The sequence below is a fragment of the Ceratotherium simum genome, chromosome 17, assembly GCF_057802395.1.
Source record: "Ceratotherium simum simum isolate JZ-2026a chromosome 17, ASM5780239v1, whole genome shotgun sequence".
Lineage (NCBI taxonomy): Eukaryota > Metazoa > Chordata > Mammalia > Perissodactyla > Rhinocerotidae > Ceratotherium > Ceratotherium simum.
Genome location: NC_141916.1, coordinates 20,080,667 through 20,102,668, shown reverse-complemented (window position 1 = coordinate 20,102,668; position 22,002 = coordinate 20,080,667). Strand labels below are relative to the sequence as shown.

General features: G+C 39.1%; 1 protein-coding gene and 1 non-coding gene across 7 annotated transcripts in view; both read right to left on the bottom strand.

Annotated features, from left to right (window-relative positions):
- The window catches only part of KANSL2 (KAT8 regulatory NSL complex subunit 2), a 59,746-nt gene extending 45,484 nt beyond the window's left edge, over positions 1-14,262 (bottom strand). The window contains exons 1-9 of one of the 6 annotated variants that reach the window (XM_087442475.1): positions 14,107-14,165; positions 13,314-13,572; positions 12,320-12,498; positions 11,688-11,802; positions 10,647-10,673; positions 7,389-7,556; positions 7,005-7,167; positions 5,532-5,628; positions 1,128-1,381 (exon numbers count right to left, since the gene is read on the bottom strand). In XM_087442475.1, the coding sequence (XP_087298601.1) occupies positions 1,128-1,381; positions 5,532-5,628; positions 7,005-7,167; positions 7,389-7,556; positions 10,647-10,673; positions 11,688-11,802; positions 12,320-12,498; positions 13,314-13,564 (1,254 nt within the window). In that variant the 5' untranslated portion in view covers positions 13,565-13,572; positions 14,107-14,165. Of the gene's footprint in view, positions 1-1,127; positions 1,382-5,531; positions 5,629-7,004; positions 7,168-7,388; positions 7,557-10,646; positions 10,674-11,687; positions 11,803-12,319; positions 12,499-13,313; positions 13,729-14,106 lie in introns of those variants that run through there. The other 5 variants (XM_087442480.1, XM_087442479.1, XM_087442477.1 and 2 more) reach the window with 5 other exon arrangements.
- Positions 5,304-5,440, bottom strand: LOC147914739 (small nucleolar RNA SNORA2/SNORA34 family). Its single transcript, XR_015555031.1, has one exon. It is a non-coding gene; the product is annotated as a small nucleolar RNA SNORA2/SNORA34 family (small nucleolar RNA).
- Positions 14,263-22,002: the final 7,740 nt, after the last annotated feature.

The following is a 22,002-nucleotide window of genomic DNA, read 5'->3' as shown; positions in this document are numbered from 1 at the left end:
ATACCCTTGAGGCCACTCAAACCTTGTTTCTACCCTTAGCAAACAATCTTGCAACCTATATTGAATTTTCCATTTAGATTTGTCACTTTAAACATGTCATGGTTATATACAAGACACCTTTATTATGAAATTCAGAAGATTTATCTTCAGAATAAATAATGAAGACCTTTATCCAGAAGGCTAAAGATTAAGCAAAGTGCCAAGATAAAGACGGAATGTCAACTGATCCCTAAAATCAAATAGTAGGGTAGTGCTAATTAGGAAAACAAATGAAATCAGATGAGTTTATGGGCTTGGACTAATCCAGGAACAAGCTGAAAAAGGCAGAGTAGTGTACATACATAGAAGGTGGTAAAAGTAAATACTTAGGGAGATCACTGTTGTTCTAATCATTCACAATAGACTCTGTACTAACATATCAAAAATGAAAAACAACCAGAGTTAAGCTTAGAGCCATTTCTTGGGGGACACATTAATCTGAAAATGAAAATCCTTACCATAGGGCCAAAACACAAGTTTACACTGTCAAGAGTAGATATGAGAACTTATTTGTATTATTAAGATTCTATGGGGGCCGGCCCGGTGGCGCAAGCGGTCAAGTGCGCACGCTCCACTGCGGCGGCCCGGGGTTCACTGGTTCAGATCCCGGGCGCGCACCGACTCACCGCTTGTCAAGCCATGCTTCGACGGCGTCCCATATAAAGTGGAGGAAGATGGGCACGAATGTTAGCCCAGGGCCAGCCTTCCTCAGCAAAAAGAGGAGGGTTGGCAGATGTTAGCTCAGGGCTGATCTTCCTCACCAAAAAAAAAAAAAAGATTCTAGTGAATCACCTTGTGGATGGGTACCAAATTTCCTGGCTACACCAAAACCAACCATAACCTTGACTTTCCAATTTCCCTCAGTTTACAATTTTCCTTATTCCCACAGAAAAAGAAAAACTTGTGCAAATTTAAACTGTCTCTAAATCAATATGCTAACATACAAATGCTAACATACAAATACAACCATACATATATAATTTCAAAAACTTTATCAACTCTCCTGACCACAAAACTAACCTATTCTTACCATTAATAAATAAGGTCTTGCTTCAAGTGCCAACCAGAGCAGAGCTTCTCTAACTTACATCACTGAACTCCAGAGGTAAACTCTCAGTGGGCTGAAGCTCAGCAGCACTCAAGTACAGATCCATGGGGCCGGCTTCCAGATCGTCTGGCACAGACAGTACCTGCTCGGGCTTATACATCTGAGGAGGCAACTGGAAATGCAGTGGGCAGCAGGGATCCTCAGAGAGGCTTACAGGAACTGGTTTGTTGCAGGGTACTTCTTCAGACCCCTGGCAGCATTTGAAGAGAACCTGATTCGTGTCCTGACAAATATCTGTAGAAAAACGGTCAAGGGAAATAAAATGGATCTATCGGAGGTACAAAATAGAAGCGTTGTCTGCCATGTAAAATTCAAAGTGAGGACTACACAAGATAACTGGTTACATTTGATACAGAACCAAATGCAGTTAGTAATTTTTAAAGTTATTTCTCAAAATAAGTGTCTAAATTTACTAGCATCTAATCCTAGCTCTATCAGTAATTTAAAACTAGTCCCCAACCTCTGTTGCAGAATCCTAATCATGAAAAATAGAGACACTAATCTTGTTCTCCCTCATGAGGGTCAAACACAAAACATCTGAAAACATAGTGCTAAGCAAACAGCAATAACAATCCTAGCAATCTACACCTATTCAGAAGCATGTCATGGCAAATGCAAATAGCTTGCAGAGGTCCCTAACAACCCTTTCTCTCCAAGAGGCAAGAGATACAATGCTGTTTCTGCTCTATTGAGCAGACTGGCAAAAAGTTTGCAAAACCTTTCTGAACCTTGTTTCCAAAATATTTACATGATAAATTTGTTTAAAGCAGCAGGGGATTGGGGAAAAATAGAAGCTCTAGTAACAGTAACTAGGTATCACATTCTGACAGAAAATAAAAATAAATTTCCATTCCTCCTCCCTTTTTTTTAGGGGGAGGTGGTTTCAGTGCAGGGGAGTTCTGTTATGATCCCAAAGAGAAAGGGAAGAAGACAATTTTGCTTATGAGGGCCCACGAGAAGGAAATACTCCAGGAACACTCCAGGAGCCCTAACAACTTCTGTTAAGGATAGAAGCAGAAAAGGGCTATATTTCCAAGTTGGCAAAGCTCTGTAGGATGAATCAAAATTGAAATCATGATTAGATAAAGTATCAAAATTCCAGTTCAAGTTACTCTACAAAACACATTTTATTCGAGTGTTACCATTTCTTGAAATCCTAACTACATGGTTATTATCCCTAGATTAATAAACAACTATTTTCTCAAATTTGGGCTTATTTTTAAACTAGAAAGCACAATTTTCTACAAACTGATTGTACCCAGGATAATGGAATTATGGGTAATCTTCATCTCCAAAATTTTAAGGTAATTTTTAAAAATTAAAAAATCTAATGTACATTATAATTATTAAACCAAATAAAACTTCTTAAATAAAGCCACTTCTTTCAATCTATTCTTGAAAACTGCTAAACTCTAAGGCAGGGTTTCACAACCTTGGCACTACTGACATTACAGGCTGTCCTGTGCACTGTAGGATGTTTAGCAGCATTCTTGGCCTCTACACACTAGTTGTCAGTAGCACCCTCACCCTGAGTTATGAGACAAGCAAAAATGTCTCCACCCGTTGCCAAACGGGACAAAATGGGCCCCATTTGAGAACCACTACTCTAAAAACAGTAAACAGTACAAAGTAAATATTTATTGAATGAAAATGAAAGACCAAATGAAAAAGCAAAGGAATCTAATGGGAATAATCAGATTTGTAGTCTCTGTGCTTAAGAAAATCTAAACAATCTCTAATGTGCTTAGGAAGCCCAATCTTACTTAAATTGTTAACATTTAAAATGTTAATCCATTAAATTAAATGTTTTAATCAAAACTTTTTACATGGAATTCAAAGGACTTTAACAAATTTCTTATTAATTTAATACCACAATATCCTGGAAAAACCCTCCCCCCCATCCTCCTCCACCCCCTTTCCTTTCAGATGGGGACAACAGCGACAAGAGAAGGGAATGGTTGACCTACAACTAGAGTCTGGGTCCTTCACTTTCAGTCCAGTGCTGTCTCCATTAGACCAGAGTAAAGAGTTAACAGGTCACCAATAGCAGTCGCATCTCTCTCTGGGATAAGGACTTAAGGAAGGGTAAGTGACTTAAGCAACTATGGAGTGGAAAGGAAAAGAGCATAAAAGAAAAAATTATACTACCCTTCTCTTTTCAAATATATTTCATTTTCAACTTTGCTTTTTAAAATATTAATATTCCCACAAACTATTTGAGTATAGTACTATAAGAAAAGTCTAAAATACTCTTTAATATCTGTCAATTGGGGGTTTTGCCATTTAAAGTAATTCAAGCTCACCAAGAAAACCTGAAAAGTTATATAAAGCAGAGGAAAAAAGGGCATTCATAACCCCACCATCCAAAATTAGTCACCTCTCTACTACATTCCCACCATTTAGTTCCATGTAGTTAAAACATACCCTACAGAATTCCATATCCTATTTTTGTCACTATCAAACATTTTCATGTCATTCATAAATTTTGTTAAATGTTTAACGCCTAAACATATTCCATATTATGTTGCATCATAATTTTCTACTCTATTCCCCATCTCTGAAAGTTTTAAGGCTATCTCCAGTTGGAGGAATTTCACGTAAAAATACTAGTCTGCATTTGATTATCTCCTTTACATAAATTCCCAGAGGTGACATTATCATATCAAAGAATATGAATATTGTCAAAGTGCTTTCTAAAAAGCTTGTACTACTTCATATTCCCACTGGCAGTGTTTAGAAGAGCCTATTTCACCATACCCCTCACCAACTTCTGAAATTCACTCCCACTCATTAAATATCATCTGTATACAAGTATCAAATTTATAGATTAAAAAAAATTCCTTGTTTTATTTCCTATTCCTTTTATTTATAGTGAAGATAAACTTTTCAACTATCAGCTACTTCTACTTTTAATCTGTCCAGACAGCCTTTGCCCAATTATATTTTGAGCATTTATCTTTAGTTTTTAATTACTTTGCACAAGTATTTTATATATTAAGGAGAGTAATTCTTTATAAGACATTTGTTGCAATATTTAATAAACTGGTAAGATATTTAAAATTAAAAAATCAGTTTTCTTTTCAAAAGATCAAGGAAAGGCTCTCCTTCTCTTCCTATTACAGAAAATATATTTTACTTTCCAAATATCTTGTATCTCTTGCCAGGCAAATGAAATCCAGCAAGATTTATGCCTTTCACATAATGAAGATCATCATATTTAACAAGTGTTTTTACTGTGAAAGTAACTTTCTCAATCAGTGTCCATAATAACGATTTTCACTTTCACAATCCAATAAACAACCCAAAAAGTTTTGCAGCCCGATAGTAAATGTAGTACCATAGCAAAATTAAGAGATGCTACGATGGTTCAAAGGCAAATTAATTGGGGAGGAATCATCCCATTTTTGGAAACAGTAAGTTTCCAATTTGAATGAGGTCTAAAATGTACAAGTTAGGGGCCTGACCATATAAAAGGATAATACTCAAAGGAAGCTCACCATTTATAATCATCCTATTGTTTTTGATGGAAAACCCACAGTGATTTTTTTTGTAATAACTGGATTTAACAGTACCATATGGGCCAGCCCCGTGGCTTGGCGGTTAAGTGAGCGCGCTCCACTGCTGGCGACCCGGGTTCGGATCCCGGGCGCGCACCGATGCACCGCTTCTCCGGCCATGCTGGGGCTGCGTCCCACATGCAGCAACTGGAAGGATGTGCAGCTATGACATACAGCTATCTACTGGGGCTTTGGGGGGAAAAATAAATAAATAAATAAAATCTTTAACAAAAAAAAAAAAAAAAAACAGTACCATAATTCTTTTTTTAATAAGGTTTTTTTTAAATTTTATTTATTTATTTATTTATTTCCCCCAAAGCCCCAGTAGATAGTTATATGTCATAGCTGCACGTCCTTCTAGCTGCTGTATGTGGGACGCGGCTTCAGCATGGCCGGAGCAGCGGTGCGTCGGTGCGCGCCCGGGATCCGAACCCGGGCCGCCAGCAGCGGAGCGTGCACACTTAACCGCTAAGCCATGGGGCCGGCCCATCAGTACTATAATTCTAATATGCAAGTTAAATCAGGGATCTCTATATTTTGGAATCCCAGTATTAATCAACTACAAATAAATATTAGCCCATATCTATTACCAATGACTCAGATGTTTCTTTCTAATGAATTGACCATTACATTTCTAAAGTTCTGAAATGGCCAACAGACCACAGAAAGACATTTCTTTAGGCTCCTGCTTGAAACCAACAGTTTCGGCAAACTGCTGGCCTTGATTCAGGGCCAAATAAAAACAAACACCTTCAATGAAACAAGCTATCACAGAGATTCCCACTAGCCTTCAGTCTAGCTAGCAAACTGAACAGAGAAAAAGATACGGGTAAGGCAGTGTCTGGTCATTGGAAGAGACTGATTGGAACAACGAACATCATCCACAAAGGCCAAGCACCTCTGACTGGAACGAGTGGTATGGGCCTACAGTGGAGAAAACAGATAAATCACAACAAACCCACATAGGAACATACAACCACTTATCTATAAGAATACTCAAGTTACAACATATAAGAAAGGTACATCCTTAAAGACTATAAACTTCAACATTTAACAAATTTAGTCACCAATACTATTCAAAAGGAAAAAAAATTTAAAACCTCATGTCCAAATGAGTCAACCCTAATCCAAAATACACCTCTCTATAAAAGTATGATGTAGCCTAATGGTTTTCAAACTACTTTGTCTTTCAGCAGAACCCTTTTTTAAACTGTAATTTTATATGGAGGCTCAACAAATAAAGAGATAAAAATGGAATTACTCTTATTGAAGCAGAGACGAAGAGCGTGAGAAACAAACTTAAGAATAATCACTTAACTCTGCTTCCTATCAACCTTATCTCCTGACATTTATTGCTCCTATTATTCTTTTCTTTTTTTGGTGAGGAAGATCAGCCCTGAGCTAACATCCATGCTAATCCTCCTCTTTTTTGCTGAGCAAGACTGGCTCTGAGCTAACATCTATTGCCAATCCTCTTCCTTTTTTTTTTTACCCCCCCCAAAGCCTCAGTAGATAGTTGTATGTCATAGTTGCACATCCTTCTAGTTGCTGTATGTGGGACGCGGCCTCAGCATGGCTGGAGAAGCAGTGCGTCGATGCGCGCCCGGGGTCTGAACCCGGGCCGCCAGTGGCGGAGCGTGCACACTTAACCACTAAGCCACAGGGCCGGCCCTGCTCCTATTCTACTTATCTTCCCACCTTCTAAAATAAGATTCCCATGGGCCGGCCCAGTGGCGCAGCGGTTAAGTGCGCACGCTAAACTTCGGCGGCTCCGGGTTCACAGATTCGGATCCCAGGCGTGCACCAACACACCACTTGTCAAGCCAGGCTGTGGCAGCATCCCATATAAAGTAGAGGAAGATGGGCACAGATGTTAGCCCAGGGCCAGTCTTCCTCAGCAAAAAAGAGGAGGATTGGCATCGGATGTTAGCTCAGGGCTGGTCTTCCTCACAAAAAATAAATAAATAAAACAAGATTCCCAAGCAACTTAAGTTAACCTGTGTCTATGTCTGAACTGAAGAATTAATGAACCAAAGAATTTAGAAATCTATGGCAACCCCTCAGCTTGCAGATGAGAACAGAAGCCCAGAGAAGTTATCAGTGCAGGCACAGAACTGGTCAGAAGGGAACTCAGACTAGATCCCATGTCTCTGGACTTCCAGATAAGTGCTCTTTTCAACATACCCCACGTCCAACAAGTCAGATTTCAGAGCCAAGACTGTACAACAGTGTTTTGACGATTACCTTAACTTTGTAAATAAAGCAAATATATACATCTTAGAGGTATATACACAAATTACCTGTTGGGCGGCACCATCTGTGGCCAGCATCCTGCGTTCCTTCAGCTGCCTGTGTAGTAAGGCTTCCACTCCATAGCGCTGACGATACCTCCGAAGACATTTTAGACGCTTTAAGTTCTCTCGTTCTTTGGCCAAAAGTCCCTCTGGGCCAGTCAGAAGACTACTACCTGGAGAGTCACAATGGTAAAGATGTTATTCACCAAGCAACCAATCAAGGATGCTTCTCCAAATTAACAAGAAGTAAATAGGGAAATCTCTGGCCATAAGAGAGGCAGTTTCAAAAGCAAATTCTCCTCCATTCAAGGTACCAAGACAGAAATAAATCTAACTACTACCAAATTCACACGGTGAACCCACAACAGCACGTTGGAACCGGCATAAAACTTGCCTAGAGCTTCATGTTCCACTTTGCGATTATGTAAGTAACGTCGTTTCTTCTCTTTGAGTAGATGCTGAAGTCGTTTAAACTGATCAATGTACAAAGACTGCAAACGAATTAGCTTTTCACGCATAATCAGGGCCACTTCTTCTGCTGTGTAGACACCAGCATGTCTGGAATAAAACAGAGAATTCAGCAAAGAAAAAGAAAGCACAATAATAAAACTCAAACTTAAAAGGAGAAAAGGGTAGAGGTTAGACCTAAGTTTGTCATTTAACAAGTAGTCAGTACTGAGACAATCACCTTATTAAACAGGAATATTTTCACACAGCCATTTTACCATTCAAATTTTGTTATTAAAAACAAAACAAAAAAGAAAATCTCCAAGAATGGATACTAATGTACGATCTTACAATACGGGGAAAGGGAAATGTTTCATTATTTTTCCCAGTGATTTGCATTACGTTTAAAAAGAAGTAAAGACATAGAACACTCAAAATTTTTATAACTCTACATTCTTATTCCATTTAATAATTTAATACCGAAAAATCACTTACCAGTCAGGACAGTTTAATAGTGTTCAATTTAGTAGCAAGTACCTTGATATATCTTAATTAAAGTACAAAAGATAACAAATAATTACAACTTCTAATTTAAAAATACATTCCTACATTGGAGCTTACATGGGCCCTCAAATACTGGTCACAATGGCGATTCACTGTCCTCAGCTCATTTTTTTGTGTGTGAGGAAGACCATCCCTGAGCTAACATCTGATGCCAATCCTCCTCTTTTTTGCTGAGGAAGATTGGCCCTGGGCTAACATCCGTGGCCATCTTCCTCTACTTTATATGGGACGCTGCCACAGCATGGCTTGAAAAGCAGTGCTTCAGTGCGCGCCCAGGACCCGAACTTGCGAACCTCAGGCCGCCAAGGCAGAGCGCGCACACTTAACCACTGTGCCACCGGGCCGGCCCCTCAGCTCATTTTCTTGACAATATTCTCAAAATACAGTGGCCTGGGTTAACTCTTAACTGCCAAAGATCTAGATCCACATTAACTTTAGTAAGCTTTCCTGCCAATTATAAACAGAACTTTTTAAAAAGTTTTTCTAGTGATTAATGAAGTTACCTAAGCAAATGAGTTAAATGGCAGTTTCATTGAAGACTGTTTCCTGTCTCTGATTTAAGTAACTCAAAATTAAGACGTTAACCACAAATTTAAAAGACGTTTGGTTCCATTTGTCTTGTGTGATCATTATAGAAACAGAAAGAACAAGCTAGATATAGTCATGTACTGCATAACGATGTTTCGGTCAACAACAGACCGCATATACAATGGTGGCCCCATAAGATTAGTACCGTATAGCCTAGGTGTGTAGTAGGCTATACCATCTAGGTTTGTGGAATTACACTCAATGATGTTCACACAGTGACAAAATCCCCTAACATCGCATTGCTCAGAAGGTATTCCCATCGTTAAGCGACACGTGACTATATATACCTTGACTTGATATTTTTGTATTGAGTAATAATTATTTCCATTATGTAAAAGGCAATAAACACAAATCCCATACTCAAACTAATTTTAAATTCAAAAATTATGCTTTCTTTAAAAATCAGCTGTGAACTCACTGAAATACAAAGAATAAATAAAATTATTAACTTTGACTAAAAGCCAGTAATCTCCACCAAAAATATTTCTTAAATATATAAGAGCCAATACTATCTGTGTATAAGAGAAATAAAACTACAAAATACTCTGAATTAAAAATAAGTGAACAGAAACTAAGAACCAAAACATGATGAATAAAACCAGCAAATTAGAGAAAGGACAAATCTAAGACTATAAGAAAATGTGAGTTTTAAAAATATCTAATGTCTAACCAAGGTGACTAGGTTACATTTTCAGGAAAATGGGCCATGTCTGCATTAATATGTCTGCAACGCTAAAATACTGAGGCCTTAACCTAATATCAAGTTTATTAAAATGAAATTAATTTCATTGTACCCTGTGAGAAGAGAATTTAACCAATGGTCTAAGGACTAGAATTTATAAAGGGGAAGCCACTACAATTAGAATTTACTACAAATCATTTTCAGGGGAGAAGGGGCGTGTGTGAGCACCCTAACTAATATGAATGCCTAGTTCATGTGACCAACGGGTCATTTATTTAAAGACAGATATTCCAGACATTCAGTTAGTTATTAAAATCACGTACTAACTCCCCTTGCTCTGATATGCACAAATATAAGTCAAGATTTTATTATTAGAATTCATCTTCAAAAAAGAGTGAGTCACTTTATATTCCATTAAACAGTGTCTCTTATTAAAGGGCATTCTCCCAAATTTCTTTATTTTGATAACAATGATGAAGACTCAATAACCTGAATGGATCTTTACCAAAAAAGGCTCTGGATGTGTGTAGAGGTCATATGATAAATCTTAAAAAAGGAAAGAAAGATTTAACAATCACTCTTAAGCTAAAACTTCACCAGTGTTGGATGTTGCTGTAAATGAGCTTTTAAAGATTATTTTTTACAATGCAATTAAGTAAATGGTTACCTTGAGGGAAATCGGATATAAATACCTGCAAGTAGGGGAAAAAACTATGCCAAAAGTAATTCTAGTTAGGATAAAATCTCCAATGACAACAACATAAACAATATAAAAAACACCCTTTCTGAAACAAGCAAATGAAGATATATGCTATAAATTGTTAATGATTCAAAAAGTGGTCCTAGTGATGGCAAAAACATTGGCACCAAAGATGAAAATTCTTAATTAAAAGAATTCCATTAAACAAACACTTGTATTAAATATCACAGGACAGTAATATGTAACCATATTAACAAACTAAATATTATAAGCAGACATTTAACAACTGTATTTACATCCCTAAAAACACATATATTTTAGTGGGCCAAAATTTTTTTGGATAATCTCACTGGGAGAATTAAGGAAAGCCTTATATGTAGTTGCCTAATAGTTGAGCATATTTGGGGCTTTATTTTCCTCTTTGAATGTTCCTTTTAGGATAAAGTGACATCAATTACCTACTCCTTTTAACATTTGTACTTCTCATAAAACTACCTGGTATTTTGGTTTATATAGCAGTCTCTTGTAAGTTAGATTAGCATGAATGTATCCCCTAGAGACTGATCCACTCTAGGTTACTACTGACAAAATCAAGTTTCTGGACGTTCAAAGCTGAGTGTTTACCACACCAAACGACAGTCACTTTGTGACCCTACAGAGCACACACCTCTTCAAAGCAGCAAGTCTGGCATTTCTAGAAGCACAATGGGAGAAAAAAAAAAGAATATGTTTGGTATAAAGTTACTACTGTGAGAGAATCCTGCTAGAAAACAAACATTCCTTCTCAAACTACTTAGATGAACTTTCCAAATAAGTACTTCCTGACTACGATGAGATTACTCAAGAGAAATAGAAGAAATTATTCTACTCAGAAAATGTAACCCTAAATGACTTCTTATAAACCTCAGAGTCCTAAATAATGAAGAAGATGCTATTCTAAGAATTTAAGTCCAACACAGTCAAGTCCAGAAATTCATTACCCCCTCCCACTATATACAGTACTTCTACCTTAACTGTCAGTGGGAAGTGTTAAGAGACAGAAGTCAGAAAGGAAAAAAAAAACACTCAACTCAAACCATGAGACACAGCAACCTGAGACTTTGGAGCGGCAATGTTTTTCATGTTTCTACAACTCCTAAGGTGATTGTGGGTTAAGGGAGAGCAGAACCTCAGTAAGATAGAATTAGGCTGATTACTCACTTCTGGGTTTCTAAATCTGTTTCTCTTAGGCATGAAACCAAAGGAAACTCTTGAACATCTTTTTATTTTTCTTAAAAAAAAAAAAAAACCATAAAATGTAACTTTGCAAAAAAAGTAGTTATTCAAATACAATCATTTTATTATTCCTGAGGTTTAAGCCAAGAACCCATGCCCATCAATTTTCTCTTTAACTCATCTAAGCATTTCTCAACCCACCTCCCACTCTTATCTCCAAGAAATTTCCTACTTTCTTCCCTAGTTTCTCAAGTGTAGAATTTGATGTCCAAAAATTTTCCCAAATCAGACGACTTCTAAAAAAGAATCAAATCCTGCCTTGAAGATGGTGATAAACCATGACACTTCAATATACAGAAGCCGTTACTCCTCACAAATAGCTAAGCTATCTTCAATCCCCCTAGGTTATTGATCTATTAACGGCATGCAATACTACATTTCACATACTAACTACATCAAATACTTAAAAGCCTTATGTGGAGTTACAACTTACTTTAGGGGATCTTCTTGATCACTGTCTATGCTATCAGCTTCACTGTCAGGGTCACCTCTCCATGTCTGATCCACAGTAATGGGTTCCTGTTCCCCATCACTCCAGCTGTCTTCATCTGAGGCAAGGAAGGGAGAGCAGCCATTAAGACTTCCCACCTCTGTAACTCCACCACACAAAACTAGATTACTTAACACATTGACCCAAATCTTAAATTTAAGAAAACTTAGTTCAAAGGCACTGGCAAATAAAAACAGCTCAAAAAGATACAACCCAGGTAAGATTACTTATAACATAAATGAGTTTAACCATGCCCTTAAAAGGACAGAAAGGCCAACTCAAAATTACTGTTTCCTGAAGTTACCTAGTTACCTTACCTAACAAAGATGATAAGTATAAAAACAGCAATGAAGGAAATAGTCATAAACTCAGGAAACTAAACCTAAGAACACACTACTTCAACTGAAAAGAACTGGTGAACGACATAGCAATCCTGGAATTCTCACCCAACTGCCAATGAATTAACAATAATATTGTATTATCAAGCGCCATATAAGTTCAAGACACTGTAATAAACCAAAATAAGTTCTTTGTTAACTTTCTTCCTCCTTTTTCATCATAAGAAAAAGCCTTACCCAGAATTCGGCTGGCTTCACTGCGGCTACTTTCTGGAGTCTGAGACCCCAGCTCTGTCTTAGCATAGGAGCTCAGTTGGCACAAGAGTGTTTCACCCATAGGCCCTGGATTGGTCTTCTTCATTTGAGCATGAAGTGCCAGAGCATTCCTACGGGCATGTTCAGCACAGAAGGACACCCTGAGAAGACAAAAAGTTTTATACTCAGAGAGGTTCCTTCTTGAAAGAGTTCAATGATTTTCATAGTCACTGATCTTTAGATCATTTTTAGGAAATTAAAATGGCTATTAACTTCACTAACAAATTAAAAAGGCCAGTGAGGCAGAGTAATTTAACTGGCCCAAGGTCAAGTCACTTGGTATTACTAAAGGGAAAAGCAGGTAGCATAATCTAATGCTCTATCCACCAAACAAAACATTCCACCTATAAAAATGCTGACGTCATCTCACAACAAATCAAAGGAATCCACTTTTACCTTTCAAAACTAGTTCCGGAAGGCAACTCTACATTTTACTTCAATGTCAATCCATTGTAGGTAGTAAGATGTGGGACACAATTTTAAAACCAAAAGATACATATGCAGAATTATCTAGCCAACCTATGTTTCTGCATGGATACCTTTGCTTATATGATGCCAGCTATGAAGCCTTTCCCAGAAAAACACACATACATACAATTTTGCATATTAACAAAGTTTAGGAATGGCCAAAAGAGCCATGGACCCCCAGGGTTAAGACTAATCTAGAATATCCCTTATTTTACAGGTAAGGGAAAAGATCCAAAGAGATGAACTGAGTGCCCCAAATGGAAGTCTCCTTCCAGTTTTCTACCGTTTTAAGATTTTTTTCATTTTCCACGGATATATCCATATCCCCAATTTTACAAGTACGTGACCTAAAAACTCAGGCAGCTCCGCCCAAGCCCATGTCATACCACATCCCCCTCTCACGTTAAAACTAAAAGTACAAACGACATAGATATCTAGGCATATATACCCATCTTTCTTCTCAGGCTTTGGGGCAGCACTGGGACATCTTTTTCCATTCTTCGTCGATATGTAACTACACTGCTTGAAGGGTGCATTCTTGTCTTCAAGGATATGCTTAATGCAAAACTCCTGCCCCTCCAGACGAGGCTGCGAGCATGGGCGATGAGTGAACGAACAAGACAGGGGCTCCTGAGACCTGGGCACTGGGGTGATCCTCCCCCGATTGGTCGGCAAGACGTGGATCCGAATCCTGTTCATACCAAAACCTGCAGGGTCACACAAAAGACCAAAACGCCCTTACCCTTTCCGAAAATTCCTGCTGCACAATATCCGGGCAGAGCGCGAGTAGTTTCTAAAGGACAGGCCGAAGTCACGCTCCGTAACTCCCCTCCGCCCAGGTCCCCCCAGGCACGAGAGGATTTGCTCACCTCAACTTCTCCCTCCATGCCCGCCCCACCCCGACCACTACCGCGCCGAAAATATCTCAAGGAGTCGCACGGCGGCGACACGAGGGGGAAGCACCAGCAAAGCCACCACGCCGCCCCGTCTCCGCCTCCCTGCACGCCGCCTTTGTCCCGGCCCGCCTCAGAGCTCACGGCTGGCCCTGCCCGTCCTCGGCGGCGCGTGCAAGCGCCATTTTGTCCAAGGCTCCGGGCACCAGAGAATCTGGGTCCTAGGAGACTATGGGAGGAGAGCGACCCCGACGCTGAATGAGGAAGAGTAGCAGCTCCGAGCGCACAGAAGGGACGAAGCAGGAGCCTAACTGCAAAGGGAAAGGGCAAGCACCGCCGCCATCTTACCTCTGCCGCCGCGCCGCGCCGCGCCGCGCCGCGCCGCGCCGCTAACCCCCTGGCCGCGCCAGCGGCTTCTAACTCGGCCCCGCTCCTTTCCGGGCTCCCAACCGCTGATTGGCTACTGCGCCTACGGTGGTGTGTCACCATTGGTCGAGGCCAGCTACCTATCACTTCTGGGAGGGTGGGGCGCTGAGAAAACGCGCGGCTGGGGTGGCTGAGACGACCTGTCTGTCAGAAACTCCGCCTGGAGGAGAGTGAAGCGAAGTCAGCGCGGGCTGCCGGAGCCGCTAGCCGAATGCGACTGTATTTCCACCTCGCCGCGTGGCTGGTGTTCAGGTCGCTTTTGGTCGCTCTGTGGTCCTAGGCTGCAGCTACCTCACCACCCCTACACAGCGGGTAAAAAAATCAGACATATAGAGGCCAAAGTATCACTGTACACTTGACTCTGTTTATACAGGAAAAAGTTTTCGTTTTCTTTGTGCGTTCATTTACGGAAACATTTTTTGGGTATTTAATGAGTCTGGGAAATTATATATACAAACATTTAATTTTCAGAGCAACTCTAAGAGGTAGAGGCTGTTATCCCCATTTTACATATAAGATAACCGAGGAACAGAATGGGCCCATATCTAGTAAATGGGAGAGGGAGGCGAATTTGAACCCAGCCCTTATTAGTGATCCCTTATTGCGTCTCATATAGTAAAGATTATTGGACTGAGAATAAGGAAACGAGTTCTGGTTTAGGCCCTGATTCTCTAAAATTCTCTACAATTCCATGCTAAATAATGCAGGTATATAGAAATAGACACAATCCTAATTTTATCATCCTTTAAGGATTTTTAGTTAAAAGCATCTCTCTTCTTTCATCTCCACCACTCTTCTAGAAATGAACTAGCACTCCCCCCTTAACCCTCCTGGATCTTTTTTGCACCCCAACCTTCCCAAGCTCCCTTATCTGCTGTCAGTTTCATTTAAGTAAGATGTTTCTCCAATACCAATGAGTAGGTGAGCATCAATCACAGTGGAGGTGAGTGTAGAGGCATAGAGAATCTACAACGCTCAAGAACACCAGGGGCAAAACAAAAATGGGGGCGGGGGGCAGGCAGAAGAGGTGCTTTTCCCAGAGATTAGGGAAGCCCTAGAAGGCTCTTTCCTGAAATTCATTCATTCAACAAATATATATTGAGCACAGAAGTCCCAAGCACTGGGGATAGAGAGAGAACAAGAAAGCTAACCTTTCTCTTTTGGAATAAACATTCTAGAGCAGTTTGGGGTTGTGCATGCAATACAAACATAATATTAATAGCAAAAACAAGTATGATTTATATACACAAGCAAACACTCCAACCCTCAAAAGGGGTACAAAGAAGACATTTGTTATAAACAGCCTATAACTCAAAACTAGCCAGAGGCAGTCACATTACAGAAAATCTGGAAATCAGAATCTTCAACCAAATGTGGTAGTATCAAAAAGGAATATTAAAACTACTATAGGGAACAATGTAAAGAGGCATTAGGGACTAGCTAGGGATGCAACAAAGACTTTGTTTAATTAGAGGGTTTACTGAAGGTCTTAGTTGGGGGAAAAAAAAAAAAAAAAACTCTGCTGCTAAGACCCAAAACAGACATAAAATTGCTGCTTAGAACCACTTCCTTCTAAGTGGGGGAAGAGGCAGATATTATTAAAGGGTCAAGATATTGGCCAATTCTTTGTGCTGTTTAACAAAGTAAATGGCTATTTTTTATCGTTAAAGTGGACCTGAGGCTGTTTGTAAATAGAGGTTGGGAAAGATGAATTCTTGAAGGAAAGAGAATTTTTAAGAAGTTTTGGAGGCTAATCCTAGAGAAAAGTGTGTGTGTGAGAGAGAGAGAGAGTGTGTGTGTGTGTGTGTGAGAGAGAGAGAGAGAGAGAGAGAGATAGAGAGAGCGAGCGAGCATGAGAATGAATGTCAAACTCCTGCTCTTTCTGTAGTTTTCCTCATCTCAGTATATGACAACTCCATCCTTCCAGGTGGTCAGGCCAAACACTGGGAGTCATCGTTCTCTTCCAACCTTATAGCAGATCCTACCAGCTCCAACTTCAAGTTATGTAACTTATTTACTTTCAGCACTTCCAACCTGGTCCAAGCCACTCTTAACTATTGTGAGAGACTCCTTACCCCTGACGCCTACGTTCCATTTTCAACACAGCAGCCGGAATGAACATTTTAAAACCTAAGCTAGATCATGTCACTTCTTTGCTCAAAACTTTGCAATGGTGCCCCACTTCACTGTCTTCATAAATGAAAAGGCCCCACAGTATCTAGCCTTCTATTGCCTCTCTAACCATATACGCTACTACTCTCCCCTCCTCACTCATTTCCATACTAGCTACACTGGCCTTGATATTACTCAAACATGCCAGCATCTTCACCTCAGAACCTTTACACTTATTTCTTGGAATGATCTTACCCCAACTCTTCCCCTGACTTGCTCTCTCACTTCTTTCAGGTCTTTGCTGAACTCTAATTTCATGAGGCCTTCCTCCACCCTACTTGCCTACACACACACACACACAAAATCCCTATCCCTCCTTCCCTGCTTTACATTCTCCAAAGTACTTATCATTCTAACATACTACATTTTACTTGTCTCCCTACCACTAGAATATAAGTTCTATGAGGGCAGGATGCTTCTTTTATTTACTGCCATATTTCCATCAGTAAACAGTACATAGCACTTAGTAGGTACTATTTTCTAAAGAAGGAATAAATGAAAGGCAGAGAAGGGCCTGAAACTACTTTTCAGAAAAGGTGTATCTAGTATTCAATTTTAACTTAATTTCATCACTGTGCTTTTTTGGTTATCTGTTGGTTTTAAGTGTTATGTGAAATGAAGAAAAGGGGTTGAGATTCCACAGTGCAAAAGAAGTAGGACATGTGACAATCCATAAAACAAATCAATTCAGAAGTAGGCCCAGAGCTAGAGATTACAGTAAATACAAATCTCAAAGCGAAGCTCACAGAAGTCATACAAGGGGCTTCAAACTGTCTACAGAACGTTGAACAACAGAGAGCAAGCCAGTCTTATTCAGCTCTCAGAAGTGTCAGGGAAACCAGGATGGTTTAGGCATTAACCATAAGATGAAGCCTAGCTCTGTATCAATTAGTTTAATAAACCCTATAACTGGAGATCCAGTTGTTCATAACCTTTATAATGATTTATACCTCATCTATCCCCAAGGATGACACAGTTGATATTAACTCTTAACAAAGGCAAATCACTAAATTTATTATTTTGTAATATCATCCATTCCAACATTCATTTACTGCTTCTCTATTGTTCCATTCCCGGACCAGAATTCCTAAAACAGCAGTGACTTCCACAAGTTTTAGGAGAGGTACAGCAAACAATAATCTTGTCTTATTTTAGAAAATGGAAGAAGGAATGAACAGAACTCAAGTGATTTTTTTTTCAGAAGTGTGTATCATTGTTAAACTTCTTTTCCTTTGAGCTTTTAAACTATAGCTGCTGCTAACTTTGTGTTATAATTTTGGACTATTTTAGCATAAAAATTCTTTCCCTTTAAATGTGTAATTTACAAGATTTACCTTGTGTGTGTGGTTTTGTTATGTCCCAGGAAAAGGGTGAGTATTCACAATTTTTCCAGGCCCTACCACGAATGCTATTAATTTTTTTCTCCCAAATGCACTGCGATGTCTTTGAAATCTAAGTTTACGGAATTTGGACAATATGCCTGCTAATTGACAGACACATCTGCTGACCCAAATTTTCTTCTTCCAGATACACTGTCTTTGAAAAAAAAAATCTGAAATCAGTTTTCAAAGAACCAAGTATACAATTATGAATCATGTTGATAGTGCTTGCTAGATAAGCAGTACATGTTGCTCTCATCTCTTAGAGCTAGGTATTTCTTGTGTACCGCTTTTCCAGGTATCCATGCAACAATAAGGAATGAGGGTTTTTTTCCTGACTACATCATACTTATAGTAGGTTCACTGTGATGACTAAATCTTAGGTTTTTCCAATGGACTCAATTCCCACAGGATCTTGTGCAAAACAACATACTACTAGCAAAACTAAAACAAAACTGTAATCATATCAATAAAATGAAGGTTAAAGACTAATTTGAAGACTCAGTACACGTAAACAACAATCAGATGAGTGTTTTAGCATTAACATTTATTGATGGGATGGATAAATACAGATTGAGAAACATACTTGACAGCAAGATATCAAACTGATAGCCAGACTATAAAATGTATACAACATCCTTTCTTAAATTTAAAAAAAATTTTTTTTGAATTTTTTACAAAGAGCCCTTACTGTAATGGTCACTTACATCCTATCATTCACATAACAGCAGTAGAGACTCCAGGGTAGCATCCAGAACTGAGGTGCCCCAAGGAGGACAGAGGCAACAGCAGAATAAAATGCTGAGAAAGGACTCAAGAGCAACACAAAGAAAACAGACAAAAATATCACCACAAAATTGTACCTGAGTGATATAGATTGGTAAAGTGTTTTACTTTTTTGTTTGTTTGTTTTTATTCTTTGCTCTTTGGTCTGACAAGAAGATGGACAGTTTTAGGTGTGTGGAGTAGGGTGAGGGAAAGGTCCATTTCAAATCCAGAAACTTAGGTTAACCCTAGTTAGGCTGCTGCATTCGCTTTTTTGGGTGCTTAACCCAGCCAGCACTTCCATACTGTAACCAATTTCAATGTGATCAATCAACCACTGATCAGTTAGGTCCTCAGCTTTCAACTGAAGAGTTCCTGATAACCTGATGGAGACATACTTGCTCTGGCTTCAATTAGCATGCTGTCAAGCATCCCTCTCCATGCTTAACATGGCAACAGAAAACCCAAGAGTCTTTCTCTTCTTTTCATTCAACAATGAATACACACTCAAAAAGAGGAAGAGCAGACACTGCTTTTTAGTAAACATTCTTTTTCTTTCCCTCCCTTTTCCAATGCCAAGTTCATATTAAAAACTTTAGAAACATTAAAACGGAAGGATCTCCCACTTAAAAAATAATTTTCACTCCAGACCACTCTATCAGGTAGGATTACAGTACCATGCTTGTTTCAAACTCACACCCACAGAGGGATAAAAAGACAAAATAAAACTGACAGTGTGATACAACATGAACATTTCTTAAACCATCAGGAGCAAACACTCAGTTAAAAGCTGGGTGTTAACAAGCAGCAACACGAGAAATTTGGGGAAGTATCAAAGTCACTGAAAGCTTAGTGGGAGGGACTGTGGAGGGCTTATTTCTCACCATGTGAAGGGTTGCATAGACGGCTTTAATTCTCCCAAACCCAAGAGAATATTTGTATTCCAACTTCAAGATGATCTAGAATCTCCCTTTTCTTAGCATTAGTATCAAAATAACTCTTCAACAAAATAATAATCCTTTTAAAAAATTAATCAGTTCCAAGTTCCCACAGTTCCTGTGTTTCTGTGGAAAACACAGATATGTTTAAAATCCAACCATACTGGGATAAGACCCCTCTAATTGCCTTTGTCCAGCAGCAAGTTATGAGGGGTATGTATGGGGAATTAGATAGCAGAGGCTTAAGGAAATCCAGCACTGATGTTACCATGATTTTATTTCTATATCCTAATCCATTGCTGTTTCCAACTGGAGATTTAAAATTTTTCTGTTAACACTGGTGAAGCCAATAATACACAACTACAAAAAAGGATACATTACATCAAAACACTGAAATCATTAAGAAAAAAATGAGGAAGCTGAGGGTCTCAGATATGGAAACACACTGATTCATGAGTGAGTAGACAAATTCCCACATATTTTCCAAACCCAAAAAGCATAACTTCAGATACTTCAGAAGACCAATTAAGCTTTAGATTAATGCTTCACTAGAGTTCAGTTAACAGCAACACAGGTATCTGATTAAAAGCCCTAAGGACAATCCACAGGTATTTGTTTTTGCCAACATGAGATTCAAGCCAAGTTTTAGGAATGAGATTTACAGAACTTGAGGCTCCAGGCCTGCTTACCACCACTTATCCTTGATAGTCTAGGTTAAAAGGAGGGGAAAAAGGCATTTACTAGACTAACTTTGGATTATAAATCCCATTTCTCACCCTTTGAAGGTGTGAGGGTAGAGAAGACAGAGTTTAGAAACCACACAACCCTTTGAAGCCTACGTTTATGGAATTTCGACAATATGCGTGCTAGCTGACAGACTAGCTAACCCAAAGATAATTCAGCAGCTTCATGCAGAGCCTCATAAGGGGGTTCATGACATATGCACAGATCTAAAAGTAGACACTGTAGGTATCTTAAAACAGTATCAGGAGGCATTAATATAGAAAAGTCTCTAAACTGACCTACATCAGCAATGATCTACTAACGCAAAGGCCAGACTATGCAGCATAAAGCAGCTCTTAGGTTTTAAGCTCTAGTAAGCACTTTTCTCTAGTTCACTCCTGACAAAGTTCTAAGGAACTAACTCCAGACTGGCACAGAGAACTGCCATGAGGCCAAGTGACTATGTATGCCCCTATGGTAAGGGAGAACGTGGTTAGAAATATGTGACATTTGATGAGAAAAACTGAAAGCTGGAAAAGACGTTTTCATAATCAAATCAGTGATCATCAATTCCACAAAGATAGAGATGCAAACTAAATAACCTTTTGGGAAAGTCAGGAAGGAAAGCAGACTTCACCAAACAAAATCTAAACAAATATAAAGCCTAAATTTAGTAAACGCACCACACATCTACCAATTACCTAGCACAACACAGAAAATTTCAAGGAGAAAGAGGAAAATGTCATCTATAAAAGTGAAGTAACATTCCAAGTCAAAAGTATTACTGGTTTAGAGGTCAGCAGAGAGCTCATTTTACATAGCAATGGCAGGCACTCTAGAGAGTTCAAATACACAGAAATGCAGGACACTAATTCACCTTCAGTTAAGGTTTATTGTACAAATTCCGTCCTATTTTAGGCCAGTGCATCACCAATTCCAACTGCCTCAGTTTTCTCCCCAACCTGTTCCTGGCAAGCAGTAGCACATGTACAACTCCTGTCTCCCTATGACCAACGAAAAAAACTCAACTTCTCCATAAAGAATATTTGGTGTGAAGGAAGCTGCATTAAAAAAAAGAAGGCAAATTCAAACTGCATTATCCTTTTCCATAGCAAAAAATGCCATGAAGACCAAATATCACATCAAATGATCTGTGGATAGGTGGCATTTTCAGTGAGACAACTTAGCTTACAATTCTTTCTAGCCCCGTAAAAGATTTCTTTCCTTAACAAAAATGTTCACTCCTAAATCTGGGATAATCAAGCACCTATAAGAATAGGACTCCTGATCCATTTTTTTAAAGGATTCTTAGAAATCTCCTGAAGAACCTCTGCCTAGAAGCTAAAGCCACCAAAGATGGACAATGTAAACCTAACAGTACCTGTGGGCTAGGCTTGCTTACCTTCATGGCACCGGTACTGTTAAATTCACAAGCTCCAATCTCTGAAATCATATAGGCCGCAAAAACTGAGGATGCAGCTGTTTCCCTTCAGATATACAGATAAAAAGCAAGTTTTACATTCATAATGTAATTTAAAATACAACGTCCTAAAAATTCCCAATCACAATCTCTAGCTCCATGGCTTCTCCCAGAACTATTCTCACATATGGTCTGGTCTTTCATAGGCAGGACATATAGCACATCCTCCTTCTCTTCAGAGACCCTGAGGTTGCTATCACTTGAACACTTTCCCAAAGCCCAACTTGGAAAAAAAGACAGACCCAATTCTGTAGGGCAGAAGCCAGCCATGCTCTCCAACCCTTCTTCCTCAACCCCATCTTTGTTCTGCATCAAAAGGAAAAAAAGGGTAAAAAGGAAGTTTTTATAATGGAGTCCAGAG